Below are 15,579 nucleotides of genomic sequence, written 5' to 3'. Positions count from 1 at the left end.
AACAATGAGCTGGTGAAGCCAAGTCAAATCATCTCTCAATCAAACGTGCTTCACACCTAGATTTTTTCCATCATTTGTGTTTTTCTTCATCTTCTTTCTTCTTTTCCTTTTATAAATGCTTCACTTCTTCGATTATTTTTGTAATTAGTTTGTTCTATGAATGCTTTCAGCAAAAAAAAAGAAGAAGAAGAAGTCAATTTGATTAAAGATCTCACAAAAATAAGATGAGATATTATTGTTATATATGTATATAGCTTTTGCTCAATTGGTAAAGTATTTTGAGCTTTTTTATATATAGAAATAGAATATTAAACATATCAACGAATCATCATCATCTCTTCACATCCCTCTGTCTCTTTGTTTTCTCTATTGGCAAATTTTTCTTCTTTTCTTATAAACCCCTTACCGTAAGACCTAAGAAACACTATACATTATATGAACCCTAAAAAGAAAGATGGAGACAATAATAAACACCAAATTGAATTACCTGTAACGCAAGAAACGATTATTTATGTACACCAATTCTCCTAATTCCTATTCTTAATGGGAAAAAGTTTAAAACTCATCTTGACGAGTAAAGAGAGAAAGAGAGCTACATGGCTTTGAATTACAAAAGTAGATTTTACACCTGTTTGTCCTTTACTTTGGCCTATCTTGATCTCACTTCCACGCTCGAGCTTCTCCTTGTTTTCCGCTGGTTCTTGGTAGACCAAAGCAGTCGTTGTGGCGTCTTCATCCATACTTATCTCTTGACAGCCGTGCCACCGTTGTTACCGTTCTCTAGCTTCGGAATCAGACTTTCCACTGCTCATTTTCGTGTCTTTTGGACCAAAGGCTCTGACTAGCTCAGAGGCTATGGATCCAACCTCCACATCGTCTTCTTCTTCTGGCGACCAATCTCTGAAATTGATCAAAGGTGGTGGAATTTTTGCAAAGAATAGCTCCTTGAAGTTCTCTAAGATCCCCTTTCGGTAAGGGTTTTCCTTCTTGTCGTAATGGTACCGAAAATTCTCACAAGTCGTCTGCAAAACATAACAAGAGAATCAGACCAACAGTAAAAGCTACTTGGAAACTACGTTAAAAGCTAAAGAATCTTGCCTGGTTGGTGCAGATAAGGTAGAAGTGGAAGACAGTAAGTCCACCAACAAACCAAACGGAAACAAAGCAGTAGAGACCAAGAACACCTAATATTAAGTCATCAGCGAGAACAACATAGAATTCCCCATGGACTTTAAGCATGCTGACCCATGAGAAGACGAAAACGTAGATGCAGAGGAGTGTTGAACATGATAAGAAACAGACGAAGAATGGATAGTTACGCTGCAAAACAAAAGCCCGTAGATAACATATCAACTCATAGATCTTACTCAGTTCTTTGTCTAGGAAGTGAGAATTAATAGTAAGACTTACCAAGGCGATGCACTGACCAACCCAAGGACAGTGATGATCAAACCTTTGGACACAGTTATTGCAGATTGAGCAGTGAAAGGCACGAGGAGGACGATATAGCTGACAGGTATCGCAAAACTTCACTTTGACAGTGAAGCCATTCACCATTACATCTTTTGTTCGAGGTAGTTTCACACTTCCTAATTTGCTAGTCACCCATTCTGTCGATTGGGTGGTAACATCAGGAATCTCTGCCTCAGACACTTGTTTGTTCCTTGGGATAATCCCGGGGTCTCTCGATGATGTCAAGAAGAGAAAAGTGAAAGCCTAGATAAAAAGTAAGACGTAAGAAGATGCATGAATTTGGCTTAAGGTATGACTTGGCTTATGAAAGTAAGTAAATAGCAAAGCTTTATAGTTATACCATGAATGTGAGAAGAATTGCACCAATCAAAGTAAGAGAATGAAAGAAAGGGTGACGATGGCTTATCAAATAAGCCATCCTGATGGAGAAAGCGATAGCTGGCCCTCCTATCATACATGTGGTCAAAAGAAGTGACGATGCATCTGGACCAAACACTAGTCTTCCCCCACAGTAAAATTTCTGAAACACGAAAACAAATTGAGAAACTCCACTTCAGATGATGATTTCATATAGACAGAAGCTAGGATCTTGCTTTTGCTAAAATCATGTGTGAAACAATACACATAAAAATCTTAGACTATTTCCATTGAGAGAATCTTAAAAGCTCATGTTCTTCAAACTTTAGCACAGAGAGAAGCAGAGCATATATTAGTAACAAAATCAATTCCGAGCATCTTGAGGTATTTTCCTCATTCATGATTCTTATCTTCCAAAGTTAAAATCCTATAAAAATCCACAATGCGGTTTTAAAAATGTAAATTTGCTGTCAAATCATCAGAAGTCTTACATTTTTGGCGGGCCAAACTTGATAGATCCTTTGTCGTTCAAGATTCTGAGAAGACATAACGTTTTTCTTCGGGGAATGAAACTCAGAAATGTTATTCGCTTTGTTTCCAGTCTCAGAATCCGCGGCTAGACACGTCCTACAGCTCCATATCCAAGTTTCCTCAATTCACAGCCAAGCGAATGAAACCGGCGATATCCAAATCGTGCCGCCGATTGTGCGGATTTTGTTCTCCTTTCGTCTTCTGATTATGGTTTCTGTTTGATAGATTTGTTTCTTTCTCTCTCTCTCCCTTTCTCCATAGATTTGTCCTCCGCCATTGGAAGTTGCTCAAAACACCAACCAACATCATTCTCTGGAACAACCTTAACTTAGCCTTTCTCCCGCCAATCACACACTGGGACAGCCACGTGTCAACTCACAGTTCTATAAAAAGTACCCACTCCGGTTTATCTATTCAACCCGAATCAGGAAAAAGAAGCCGGTTCGTTTGATAATTTCTGTATTTAATTAAACCGGATTGAGCCGGATCAATCCAATCCGTTCGTTAAGAAGACACAGACAGAGAGAAGGAGAAAAAGCTTATCCACTATCAAATGAAAGTCTGAAGACAAATTCTTCCATTAGAAGAAGAAGATGGCTCTTCTCTGCTTCAATTCTCTCCCTTCTCTCTCTTCTCTTTCTTCTTCTTCTTCCTCGCGCCTTCTTCAATCTCCGTCTTTCGCTTCTCCAGGTAATGTCTTGTCACTCGTTTCTAGTCTTGACATTTCGCTTTTGCTTCGTTTTGTCGTGGAATTGTATCGGGAAAAAAAAAAAAACAATAGAGACCCATGGAACCAAATTGAAGCTCCTGGGCTAGTTCAATTTCTTGATTGTCCCAAAAAAGTGAAGTTTTGTTTTAGGGCAGTCAGGTTTTAAGCTTAAAGATCGAAGCATTTAATCGAACACTTGGTTTACTTGTAATGCTCTAATCTTTTGTGTTTCAGTTTTGAGCCTTAAACCCAACGCTGTCGAGTCCAAGAACAGAGTCTCTCTCAGTGCTTACAGCTTGAACTCTAGCCATGGAAGAATTGTGGTGAAGGCGGCTGCTTCTGGCGTGGACGGGGCTGAGCCTGAGAGCAAGGAGGAACCAAAGACTGTTGTTGCTGCTGTTCCAGTGGATAAACTACCGTTGGAATCGAAAGAAGCTAAAGAGAAACTGCTCTTGGAATTGAGGCTGAAGATGAAGCTGGCCAAAAAGATTAGGCTACGCAGGAAACGTCTGGTTCGTAAGCGTAAGATGAGGAAGAAGGGTCGATGGCCACCTTCCAAGATGAAGAAAAACAAGAATGTCTAAGTGACTCAACTGTTTGCTGCTTTTCGTATTCGTTTTTTGTAATGTTCTTTTTGGTGTTCAAAGACCATTAATGTACTTCAAATGCAACCATTGTTTTTGGATTTAACTTCAAAGCTGAGTTCTTTAAAGAAACCATTTGTATACAAAGAGTGAGCAGTCTACAAAATAGAACCAAAAAGTTTGAAACTTGCATTAAATTTGAACCATTTGGCTATTAAGGAAGAACATGTGAGCGGAAGATGAGAGGATAGGTGCAACAGAATCCGGTGCTCCAACACTGCAACAAGGTTTATTTGGAAGATTAATTAACTAACCGATTCTACCTGTATGAATACTTTGGCATGAAAAGAGACTTAATCAAGCATATGCCTTACCACAGAAAGGAGTGGACCTTGCTTGAACTTGTCATGGAATGAAAAGGAGAGAGCTTTCGGGTTTTCTCCAGGTCCTCTGATGAAACCGCTGTAATCATAAAAGCATCAGATTTTGTCTATCCATTTAGACAATGCAAAGATATACAAAAGGAGGTCAAGTCCGATGGAATGGATAACAGTAAGAGTTACTTACACTAGTGATGCTGATACAATAGGTGTCCTTCGTGTGTCGTAGATGGCAATCAATCCTTTGTAATTTTCATCGCCTCCTTTGTACGACACAGCCAATCGTTCTCCAGATGCATCCCATGCTATCTTCTCGATGCCCTCACTGGTTATTTCAGTTATGAAAGACAATATCAAGAAGTGATTAACGGAAGGCCTTTGCAAGGGTTTATTGAACAAAACAATCAAATAATTTACCAGCCAGTTAGAGAAGCAATCTCTGGCAATTCAACTGGTAATAGATGGGCATCTGAAAGTAAACCAAAACAGAGATTTAGTGTGCTAACTGGTAAGTATTTCTAGTAGTATAGGCAAAACGACTTCAAAGTTTCTGCATACCCAAGGATGGTGGCTTGGATGAGAAATGAACAGAGCCCAGTGTTGAAGATTTCGAAAACGAAATCAAGATAAACCGTCCTTCGGGATCCCATATCGCTCCCTATCATAGAAGGGAGTATAGTATTATTGCTTGGTCCATTTACGAAGATGGAACACAGTTGCAATTTCATACATAAAAGAAGGAAATGAATGCTTTAGTACAATGGAGTCATGTACATAAGCTATGCATACCACACTAGTGACGTTAACCTCTCCAACAAAACGCTTTTAACAATACTCTATTGCATATCTCACTATTATAGGCTCACGATCTTACCGTGACAGATCCAGATCCACTAGACAAAGACCAGGGTTCAGATGTCCATGTGTTTGTTTCCCAAAGACAAAAAGTCCCATCACTGTGACAGAAAAACATTTTATTAGCAATCATATCAAACAGGAAGCTACTTTCCACATCTGTAAAAAAGAAAGAGAGTTGATGTCCTACAATCTTGCTGCAAAGAAGTAGTCTCCTGTAGGTGACCATTTAAGCATTGATATTCCACCTAGTCCCCGTCTAATAGGTGTCCCTGCCCCTGGAAGATGTATACATATCACTTTCAGAAACAAGGAATTGCAAGATGCATTTTCTCATCTCAACGCAACAGATAGGATGTTAAATAAGAGGAAGCTGGATTAATGTTCAAACATTTGCATGATGTTGTGCATTAAGAAAGTGTTCTTAATTGTCGTTCTAGTTACCTTGAGAAACATCCCATATGGTGAAAGATGAACTGTCATATGAGGCTGATGCTAAATACGTGAAAATAGGTCAAGGAGTAACAGGATGGACAAAGTTAGGGATCCATGTGATGCAAAGACAGAAAAGATCGAACAAATCCAAATACTTTCCCAACAAATGCCTATCATGCGATGCGGCTTGATAAACAACTATGGTAATTGAAATGATCATGGAAACGTATGTAGTTAAGTAACAACTCCAAAATGAAGTTAAGCAAAACAGTTATAGCAGAAATTTTGTTTAGGATATCTTCCACAGGGGCTCCATGAGAGAGCACTAATTTGCTCATCATTTTGACACCGAAGAAAGTCCACCAAAATCCAACGAGTTCCAGATCCTCGAGAGAGACTTCCCCTCAATGCGGAACCACCAGATCTAACCAATGCCATGTTACCCGGATATGAAGCAGCCCATATGCATATTCCTCCCCTGTTTCAATGGAACAGTTATTACAGTAGAATCAAACTTAGTTATCTATGAAACTGGCTACTCTAGAAAGTAGACAGGATCAGAAGACCAATAATACACACCGACAGGCAATGGATAGGGATTTTCCACCATTTGGTCTCCACTCAAGGGCTTTAACATTTCTTTGTGAATCACTTGTCAAAATGCAAGGTTCTTTCTCATCTGTTCAAAAGAAGAATATGAAACTGTATGCACACACCGGCAAATGTGAACTAGGAATCCTGAATTGAATAAATAAAACAAACCTTTGTCCTCATAATCACGAATTGTAACTTGATTTGCACCGGATATAAAGGCAATAATATGCTTCCCTTGATGCCAACTCACTCCTTGAAGATCAATCTCTGAGAGTAGAGTTACCTAGAAAAGAAAAGGTGAGCAAGGCTGTGGCTTTATTAATAACAGCTATGATAATGCCATTTTGAAATTGCAAAGAACATCCCTCCTATCAATTCCCCTAGATACATAAAGATAAGTATTGTAACCATCAATCACAAAATGCTAAGCTTTCTTTAGTCAACCAAACAAAGAAACAGACTGATAGTTGAAACTCTTACATCGGTGGGTTGTAAAATCTGTTTAAGAGAGTCTGCAACCTTCATCTGCAGTGTTGCAACCAGTCCTTTACTCTCACCACTTGCCTTATCTCCATTCTCTTGTCCTTCATTTTCCTGAAGAGAGCTAGGAGTAGAGTCGAACGAAACAGGGCTAAACACCATTCCCTGTGATCAAACGCAAAACCCCCAAATCCGATGGAAATTTGTCAAAAAGAAAACATTTGCTACTTACAAATATGGTTTTTAAGCTTATAAGAAATCAGAAACGAAAGAGAAACGCCCACGTACAAGAACTTTTCCATAAGTCTCCTGAGCTCGCTCATCAGATAAGTTCTGAGCCGTAACTGCGCTACGAAAATCTAACCATTAGCTCAGAAGTTTCGAAATCCCTACATTTTTCAATGGAAGGGAAAAGCTTTAACATACTCAAGTCTCTGTTGATCTCGCAGACGGTGACGGAACCGGGATGAGGAAAAGATGCCATTGTCCCTTTTTTAAAGATGCAATTCAGATTGAAACAGTGACTTCGGTGTGCAAATTCGTAGCAGTTACTTATCTGCTCAAAGGTTTGATGAGACTCGAAATGACACGGTTAGTGTAGACTGTGGCCGGAGAACGGCGACTGATTTTCACCGGAAAAACGGAGAGAGAATTTGAGTTTAGGGGTTTTGATTTTGAACGATGATGTGTCTCAATATTCCGGCAGGTTGGGTGAGTAGTAAAAGACTATTTTATCCCCATTTGATCTTATTCCTGGACCGGGCCTTAACCGGACATAAACTTTTAAATAAATCATTAATCATCAAATCAAGGATGAATTAAGTTTAGAGCCGGACCGGACCGGTTTAGTCATCCTTGACGTTCCTAATCATTAATCTCTGTGTTATTTTAAGTCACAAAACTAAGAAAGAACCAAAATCTTTCTTTCAAGATATGGTTTTTGCTTATGTGCTTCTTCTCGGTAATTTACGTAACACAAATTAAAAAGGTTTCTCAATCTTTTTTTCTGCGAAATGTAACTTATAGAGTACACAAGTGATCAAGTTGCATCATAATGTGTTGTATTGCCCTTTTGATTTTGTTTTTATTGGTGGTAAAGCGAGTTATTTCGTTTACGTATTTAGTAGATTTCGAAACCTCACAAATTCAAATGATTTGGATTTCATTTTCTCTACTTGGAAATGCTATATATTCACATTTTGGCTATTCACACGACTTGCATGCATTCTATCAACATATATACATTAATAAGCTAATATGTGTCTGTAATTTTTGTATATATCCACTATTTGGTAGGCAGGAGATCTTGACTTTTGAATATGCGTATGCCACTTCGGTTCGGATTAATTGCCTGGAAATCAAAACTAATAAAATTTAGATTGGTCGGTCTTATAGTTTTCAATATCCAACGAAACTTTATTAAAAATAAAATAAAATCAATAATACATTTATTTATGTTGAATCTCGTCAAATTTCTTAACTCTACGGACAGAAAAAACGTTAAAACGATTGAGACAAGTTTCTGTATATGCTTCTACATCATTTTTAATTAATATAATTTTAAGCTAATCTCTTAATTCTTTGAAATACGCTAAAATTCATATATTATTTTGGTAAACCCTTACTCTAGTAATAAGACACAATAATTAAAACTCTGGCGACACCAAGACACAAGATATATAATGTAAGACTTAGGACATAAGCTTTTTGCATCTCACAAGACGCAAACGCGGTTTCTTGGAATCACACACCAAGTGTTCCTAATACGCGCAGTCATTTCCATTCCACCTATATAAATATATCTCATACACATACAACCAAAATATTATATTGAAAGCAAAAAGATCTTAAGACAAAACGTAAATTCTCGATCGACAAGATAATTAAGAGAATGTTTGATTGGATACATGGAAACTCTCGATTACCAATCGCTTTATCTGTACGTTGCCATCTATGTCTTTGTTCGTTGTTCTTTTTATTGATGGTTATCATCAAACGTTTTGTTCATTTTCTAATGTATATTTTCTTCTGTTGTTTAAGATTGTGGAGCTTTTGGTAGACATGGATTGTAAAGGATGTGAAAAGAAGGTTCGAAGAGCCATTTCTAAACTCGATGGTAAGAAAAATTCAGAAAAACAAAATCAAACATCGATTTTAGTCGTATCATTTAGCTTTCATAAATATATGTTTGGTCTTAAGGCAAATCTTGATTAACAGTATAATAATAAATATGTGTAGGAGTGGACACGGTAGAGATAGACGTGGATCGACAAAAAGTGACAGTCACGGGATACGTTGATCGAGAAGAGGTTCTAAAGATGGTGAAACGAACGGGACGAACAGCGGAATATTGGCCATTTCCTTACAATGGATATTATGGTGATTACTATACATATCCTTCTCAACATTTGGAACAATCGGATCAGAAGATATATCAGACAATCTCATATAGTGGAAAGTATGATTTCTATGACGTTGACGACTTTCAAAATACAAACAACTCTACTATCAATGGTTATTATCCTAGTTCATCCCAAAAAGTTCAACCTAATATCGATGAAAATGCTCTTCATCTTTTTAGCGATGATAATGCTCATGCTTGTACTATCATGTGATTTGTGTTATTAATTTTTGACGTTGGATTCTTTCATTCCTTTATTCATTTGTTCATTCTTAACCAAAACAAGATTTTGTTCCCTCTATTGTATAAGTTTGTTTGATATAATACACATGTTTTATCTTAAGTTTCCTATTAAGCTAATTCCAATATAGTTTGAGAAGAAAAAAAGAAAAAAAGTCTTCATTTTAATTAGAAAAAAATATTAATGCGAGATGAAAGAAACTAATAAGAAAGGTTATTAGAATGTTGAATTGTGAAGCCAGGCCCTAAGATTTTAGCAAACATTTATTGGGCCCTAATATTAAAGTATAGGCCTAATAACATCAAGATTTGCAGAACGACGATTGAAGTTGTTTTAGTTTGGAGGGAGGAGCGGTCACTGAAGCGCCACGTACTGTATTCTCTCTCTTTTTGTCGTCGTATTCCTAAAACCCTCTGCTTCTCCGGCGGAACAATCACGCACTCCGGCGAAACCAATGGAAAGAGGAAAAATTAAGGATCTGGTGAACTCAAGTGGAGGAGAAAGGATAGAAACGATATTGATGGTCCTTTGTATTATCGCTGTCAAAGGACTCAAGGGATATGCATCAATGGGGTTTTGTATTACTTATCTAGAACTTGTTTCGAGGAAACACTGTCTTTGATTGTTTGCTTTGATGTTAGCTCTGAGGAGTTCAAGTTTATTGAGTCAGAATGCTTAGATGATCATATAGAGGACCCTAGTGGATTAAGTTTGGTCAACTATATGGGTAAATTAGCTGTGACTAAGTGCAACTATGTTGACGTTGGTGGAAGACGTTCCGTTGAGTTGTGTTTGTGGGTTCTAGAGGATGTTGAGAAACAGGAATGGGTCAAGTATGTCTACACTTTACCGGAGAATGAAGTCCTTGGTTCCTGCGAGTTTTCAGTTGCTGGAGTGACTGCAAGAGGCGATATTGTTTTGTGTATGAAGTATACATGTAAACCGTACTATGTATTCTACTTCGATCCCGAAAAGAAAACCCTCCAAAGTGTTGAAATCCAAGGTTTTGGAGCTAAGCTTGAAGAGGTTGAGCATCGTGGTGAAGTTTATGCCTTTGTTGACTATGTTGAGGATCTTAGTCTAAACGATGCAAAGCAATTCAAGTCAAGCATTTCTCATATCAAGAGCCGCTGTTACTGCTGTGAAACGTTATGTCCTGACAACGTAGGGGACGAGGTATGATGATGGTGTAAGTAGGGAGAAGAAATGGAAAAGACATAAGTGAAGATGAAGACAGAAGAAGAGGAGAAGAGTATAAGAGAGTAAAACAATGAGACAAGGAATAGGTAAAAAGCAAAAGGGCATCATGTATGCCTTTATATTCTTTAGTTAATAGTATTAGACGTTTGTAAAAGTCTGTGCGAGTCAAATCTAGCTTTGGTAAATCGTATGTACCTCGTGACTATCTTTGGTTAACGTAGTTTTCATTTGTAATTCTATCTCTCTACAGTTCTAAATCAGTAAATCCGATTGTATAGTTTAATGCTGTCTCTACCATTGCACATAATTTTTTGCCTTGATACCATCATCTGGAAGAGGTCTCTGCAAACTCGGTTCCACTCCATCTATGAATAACAAGCGCAGCAGAACAGGTACAAGTATTTGCTAACCTAGAGTGAGGACAGGTGTTGATTTGATTTTCTAATCAGATCTTCGAGGCCAAGCCAAATTAAAAGTCAAGACTTAGTTTCAGAAAACACGAAATGATTAAGTTGTTGTAATCTGCATTTTCAGGTTTTTTCACTATTTGGATCTCTTTAGATTGATTACTTACTGCATCCACTGTAAAAGCCCAGCTGCTTGATAGAATGTGTCTTTCTTATAAGGGTTTCTTGATCGAAGCGTTACAACTAAAAAACAAATGAGAAGAAACAGAGGAAATCTCATAATTTTACAAGTGTTTGCAAATCTAAGAGCACATTTCTAGCTGCTTCACCAGTGTAGTATAGGCTAGGAAACAAACTAGAGATCAACTTGTGGAAGATGTGAAATACAAAAATACTTAATTACTTCCTAGCTTTTGGTAATAAGTTGTGTTTATAAGCTGAATCATACCACAGATAAATACTGGGTTTAACGTAAACTGAACACACACTTTTGGTGTCGTCCTCATAATTAAAAGCCCAAAGACCGACCCACATGAGATGATAGATAAGTGTCTGAATCAGAGTGAGACAAAGTAGATGATGATTCCCTCATAAACCCATCTCAGGTGCAACCACCAACAACCCCTAATATATTTGTCGCCTTTACATTAGTCTTTGTTCTGACTTATGACTTACATTATATAATCGCTTTGGTCAATCTATGGCCCCTCCTAATATTTATTGCTCGGTTAGTCTCTTCCACCGTCCACATGTTACACCAATATTTGCAAAATTTTGAGTTTTTAAAGTGAATAGATCCAACAAAAATGTGAAGTGCATCCAAATCTAGTGTCAACCTTGATTTAACGTTTCGGGATCTTAAGTTAAGTCTTGTTTAAAGTATACGTTTTGTTTCTAATGAGTAAGTTTGATCTCAACGGGACATATATTGGTGTCGTGTAATATAGGAATCAAAGAATCAACGCAAATGACGTTTAACAGTCAAACTAAGAACACGACTCATGATGAATCAGTGCTTCCTCTTTTGTGGCATTGACGTTGACTCACTTTAAAACTGACCTAAGGAGCTGTTGAAAAAACTAAACTATTGCTTGCGACTTTTCTCATATATAATCTCCTTATAAATGTAATTTTTTTTTGTTTGTTTCTGATCACCAAACCCATTATGAGAGTATTCTAACTTTTCTTTTTTACGATGCAATCTTTTTGACTTGGGTTGTTGTCGCATTATCGTTTACTTTGACATACTCCTCTTGTAGTAGTTGTTGAAAGCTAATCTCCTATTTTGTGTAACTTAATTCTTGTTGCTACACTATGCTTCATTTTATTAATCTTCAGATTATATGATAAGAGGAATCTTTACATCTAAGAGAAAAATAGATTTGTATCAGTAATGGAGACATTATTGTGGTGGTGGTAACGTGTATGATTGTCTTTTCTGTGTATAGATACATGGGACCATAAAGATATTCCCTAGCTTCTCTGAAGACAAATCCTTCTTTTACAGCCATGTATAGGCTGAAGAAGATTTATCCTTTTTCCGCTTTTTATCCTTAAAAACAGTTAAAAAGTAAATTTGATAGTGCTAACACAAAATTAATGCAGTAACAAGTTTTTTTTCCAATAAACCATTTGATTTCCCCAAAAGTATGAACAAGAGACTCCATAGCTGCATAAGCTTAAGGACTAAAACAAGATTCTTCATAACAAAATGAGAAACACAAAGGAAAAAAACAAAAGGGATTACATCTCTACATAAACACTAATCTTAAAATCAGATCGATCACATAACTTTCCATGATTCGAGTGTTGGGAAGCTCGGGTAACTATCCAATTCCACGGCGGAGCTACCACCACCAACGTTCGCCGTCGTTGTACCTGCACTGGATTGATGATGAAACGAACCGGTCGGAGCTCCCAAATCTGTGATAATGTTCTCTTGGTGATGGTTAGACAAAAACGACGACGTATCTAGCGTTGGAACAGCTGAAGATCGGTCCAAGTTTCCGCACGACGGTGGTAATCTACTAGCGAGACGGTGTGGCTCCGGCTTCACAATCGGTGCGAAAATGCTGTTGGAAGAACCGAGGAACTTAGCTCCGGTGACTTGTTGAACCATCTGCCGGAAATTAGCAGCGTCCGCCGTTATAAACGTGGTTTGAGATTTCTTATTAGAAACTCGAGATCGGCGTTTCGTTTGTTTACCACCGGAAACACCAGGACCACGTTTTCGTTTCCCGAGACCAAGAGCACTAGCGGCGGGGATTTCTGGATCTGAGCCGAAAGAGACGTTGGAGAGAGTTTGAGGAGGAGAAAAATCGACGGCGGCGGTTGAAGAGTCGAAGAAAGATGAAGGAGAAAGAGGAGATGATTCGGTGGAAGTGGAGATGGATCTGTGAAGAGCTTTAGCGAGTATATCACTGTCGTGTGAGAAGGAATCAGAGAGTAGCCACGAATCGATGTTGAAGTTTTGACGGAATGACCAAGGATCAACGCTTGCTAATCCCTCCGACGACGCCATGATTGTTAAGTAAGTAAATCACCGGAGAAGAAGAGAAAAGAGAATCTTTTTTAGTGGATCATTATTGTTGAGCTCTGTTTTTAGAGAGAGAGAGAGAGTGAGTAAAGGAATGTGATAATGAATGAATTGGAGAAATGAAAGCTGAGGAGAGATAATATAAATAGGACGGCGAAGAGAGAGAGAGAGAGAATGAGAAACCGCGTGGAGAAGAGAGAGAAAGGAGAAGACACGCGTCAGCAGAATTGTACGGAACTCTGACTCAGCTCTGTTTTTTTCGTCTTATTTATTAAACCCATTTTTCTTGACTCTCTATCTAATCTCTGTATTAATTTATGGATTATGTCGTCGCTAATCTCTTCTTTGAACATTTTTATTATAAAAAAAAGATGGATTGAGAATTGGTCTTGTAAAAATATAAATTATTTTTGCTCCTAAATATCTCAAGGTTATATAGCTGATTTGACACATTTAAGTACTTAATTGTTAATCTTTTTAAAAGAAAATTAGTGGAAAATAGAGTTGAACAAAGAAACAATATTGTATATAGCATTGCTCACTTCTACATGTAGAGTGTTCGACACAGTCCAAATGTAGCCAGGCTATTTTCAACATTCCAATTCAAATTTGATATTTAAAATTTTGAATTTGTATATGTAATATGATTGGAGAAAATGGTTTCAATAGTTTGGTTTCTAGTCTATACTTTATTAACATTCTGTAACTTCACTATTTAAATACCCACTACAACACACTAATCTCACTAGTGTCCTTAAGCTTCTTTCTTATATATGGCACAAAGACTGTATTATTTGCCCGTCGAAACTGTTTATCGGTTTATGTTCAAACTTGAAACAAATCAACACAACGATCGAAAGGGAAACGTTAGGTTGCATAAATGCAAGTAGGCCATGGTGACCAATACTAGGAGAATATGTATAGCTCTATATATATATATGGATATGAATTTTAGATATTATTATGGATATGAATGTTAGATATTATTTTGTTGGGTCAACAAATACTATTAATCACAGTAGTACTATTTTAAGTGATTCCGTTTTTGTGTTGATTTTGTAAAGCTTCAAATTTATCGCAAGTTTGAGAGGGCTTCATATCGTATTAAATTTTGGTTTCCTTTTATATTCTAGTGGGACAAATTAATGTCAAAATTATCTATACCAACATACAAACAAAAAAACACAAACACAAAAATTTTGGTTTCCTATTTATTTTCTTTAACAACTAGGTGCATGGAGTTGTGATAGTTTTGAAGGAAACAAACTTAAAACATAGCAATGAGTGGCTTTCATGTTGATGTGTAATTTATCAAATAGATAGTTTATTTACACTAGTCTAAATATTTGAACCGGATTATGTTTTTGGATCAGACATTAATGGTTTCATTTCAACCATATAATATTCTTTATCTTTTTCTTGGGCTTTGATTTATAAAATTAAATGATATCATCCAATGTTATACCATGCATGTGAAAGTTTATAAACTTTGATCCCAAATACATTTAGTAATCAAAAAAATCACTTTTAAGATTCTTATACACACCTAAATTGGACAGCTAAACTTTTTCTCAGCTTAATTACTAATGTAACTGAAATTCGAAAACTAAAAAGTGTAAAGAAGCGACACACTTATATTAGTATCAAATGAAGCTGTAACGTGGGAATCGAAAGTGAGTTTTTTTAGTCACTTTTTAGGCTTTTGCATGATCCATGCATGAACGATCTAAAATGATTATCTGCCACGTTCGTCATAAACCTTTTTTTTATTTGTAAGAAATAAAAACGCGTTTTCACGTATCCCGACGTCTCTTCCTCCTCACTTACCTTACACTGTCCCCTCCGGCCCATTCTTCTTTTTTTTTTTTTTTTTCCTTTTTCTAAATATCAAAATCTAATTCATTTGCACATTTCTTTGTTTTTTGTTCAAATCTTTATAATAACCCATCTATTAGTCTGTACTTTTTTTTTTTTCTTTCTAATTATACTTACTTTATGTGTGTGTGTGTGATTGCACATTTTAGATGTAGGTCTAGTCTTCTAACGAAATAAATCGGATTGAATCTAGCTAACCTCTTATTATCTCTCAGTCAAACTGTCGAGTTCACTAAAATATAAGCCACTAACTGATATATAATTAATTTATCAGCTTGTTGTTATCATTTAAAAATCTACAATGGTTTTTAGCATAAATATAAAAACATATACTTTATCACAATTCATATTGTTTATTTATGTCAATTAGAAAAAGCATTTGTCGTGATTTTCGATATTGTCTCTTTTAACTTGTCTCCTGCTTCTTTCAATGCAAGTTCCCAGTGTTATCAAGCGCAGAATCTTGGTCTTCCCATGTCAAAAATAAAATAATATAGTACTTACTAAATAATTTGTTTACA

General features: G+C 36.7%; 6 protein-coding genes, 2 long non-coding RNA genes and 1 other non-coding gene across 10 annotated transcripts; 4 read left to right on the top strand and 5 right to left on the bottom strand.

Moving 5' to 3' along the window:
- Positions 1–333: 333 nt before the first annotated feature.
- Positions 334–2,654, bottom strand: AT3G56920 (DHHC-type zinc finger family protein). The gene is made up of 5 exons (NM_115551.3): positions 2,322–2,654; positions 1,814–1,993; positions 1,411–1,716; positions 1,099–1,320; positions 334–1,022 (listed from the first exon to the last, which is right to left on the bottom strand). Exons 1-5 carry the CDS (start codon positions 2,376–2,378, stop codon positions 771–773), a joined length of 1,017 nt encoding a protein of 338 aa, NP_191251.2. The 5' UTR covers positions 2,379–2,654; the 3' UTR covers positions 334–770.
- Positions 2,655–2,855: 201 nt separating this feature from the next.
- Positions 2,856–3,801, top strand: PSRP5 (plastid-specific 50S ribosomal protein 5). The gene is made up of 2 exons (NM_115550.4): positions 2,856–3,051; positions 3,305–3,801. The coding sequence occupies exons 1-2, from the start codon at positions 2,955–2,957 to the stop codon at positions 3,652–3,654; spliced, it is 447 nt and encodes a 148-aa protein (NP_191250.1). The 5' UTR covers positions 2,856–2,954; the 3' UTR covers positions 3,655–3,801.
- AT3G08785 lies at positions 3,313–3,491 on the bottom strand. Its single transcript, NR_141483.1, has one exon.
- On the bottom strand, positions 3,729–7,090 carry AT3G56900 (Transducin/WD40 repeat-like superfamily protein). Its single transcript, NM_115549.5, has 14 exons — positions 6,825–7,090; positions 6,687–6,742; positions 6,399–6,563; positions 6,087–6,201; positions 5,904–6,003; positions 5,623–5,802; positions 5,334–5,392; positions 5,080–5,167; positions 4,909–4,990; positions 4,593–4,692; positions 4,452–4,503; positions 4,222–4,359; positions 4,029–4,116; positions 3,729–3,931 (listed from the first exon to the last, which is right to left on the bottom strand). Exons 1-14 carry the CDS (start codon positions 6,880–6,882, stop codon positions 3,869–3,871), a joined length of 1,344 nt encoding a protein of 447 aa, NP_191249.2. The 5' UTR covers positions 6,883–7,090; the 3' UTR covers positions 3,729–3,868.
- Positions 7,091–8,225: 1,135 nt separating this feature from the next.
- On the top strand, positions 8,226–9,124 carry AT3G56891 (Heavy metal transport/detoxification superfamily protein; the record flags this gene model as incomplete). Of its 2 annotated transcripts, NM_001125377.2 has the most annotated exons (3): positions 8,226–8,337; positions 8,439–8,514; positions 8,637–9,124. In NM_001125377.2, exons 1-3 carry the CDS (start codon positions 8,290–8,292, stop codon positions 9,011–9,013), a joined length of 501 nt encoding a protein of 166 aa, NP_001118849.1. In that variant the 5' UTR covers positions 8,226–8,289. The 2 variants fall into 2 exon arrangements, with proteins under 2 accessions (NP_001118849.1, NP_001326956.1); NM_001339833.1 differs by lacking the exon at positions 8,226–8,337 and having other exon boundaries at positions 8,413–8,514; positions 8,637–9,013.
- A 370-nt stretch (positions 9,125–9,494) lies between these two features.
- On the top strand, positions 9,495–10,412 carry AT3G56890 (F-box associated ubiquitination effector family protein; the record flags this gene model as incomplete). Its single annotated transcript, NM_115548.2, has 2 exons — positions 9,495–9,613; positions 9,682–10,412. The coding sequence occupies 2 exons, from the start codon at positions 9,495–9,497 to the stop codon at positions 10,220–10,222; spliced, it is 660 nt and encodes a 219-aa protein (NP_191248.1). The 3' UTR covers positions 10,223–10,412.
- A 25-nt stretch (positions 10,413–10,437) lies between these two features.
- AT3G08775 lies at positions 10,438–10,642 on the top strand. Its single transcript, NR_141482.1, has one exon. It is a non-coding gene; the product is annotated as an other RNA (long non-coding RNA).
- On the bottom strand, positions 10,584–11,270 carry AT3G08765. The gene has a single exon (NR_141481.1). It is a non-coding gene; the product is annotated as an other RNA (long non-coding RNA).
- Positions 11,271–11,964: 694 nt separating this feature from the next.
- Positions 11,965–13,427, bottom strand: AT3G56880 (VQ motif-containing protein). The gene has a single exon (NM_115547.3). The coding sequence runs from the start codon at positions 13,166–13,168 to the stop codon at positions 12,431–12,433; it is 738 nt and encodes a 245-aa protein (NP_191247.1). The 5' UTR covers positions 13,169–13,427; the 3' UTR covers positions 11,965–12,430.
- Between the last annotated feature and the right edge of the window lie 2,152 nt (positions 13,428–15,579).

The sequence above is a fragment of the Arabidopsis thaliana genome, chromosome 3 (genome assembly GCF_000001735.4).
Source record: "Arabidopsis thaliana chromosome 3, partial sequence".
Taxonomy (NCBI): domain Eukaryota; kingdom Viridiplantae; phylum Streptophyta; class Magnoliopsida; order Brassicales; family Brassicaceae; genus Arabidopsis; species Arabidopsis thaliana.
The sequence above is the reverse complement of the archived record's forward strand: the minus strand, read 5'-3'. Positions and strand labels throughout refer to the sequence as shown.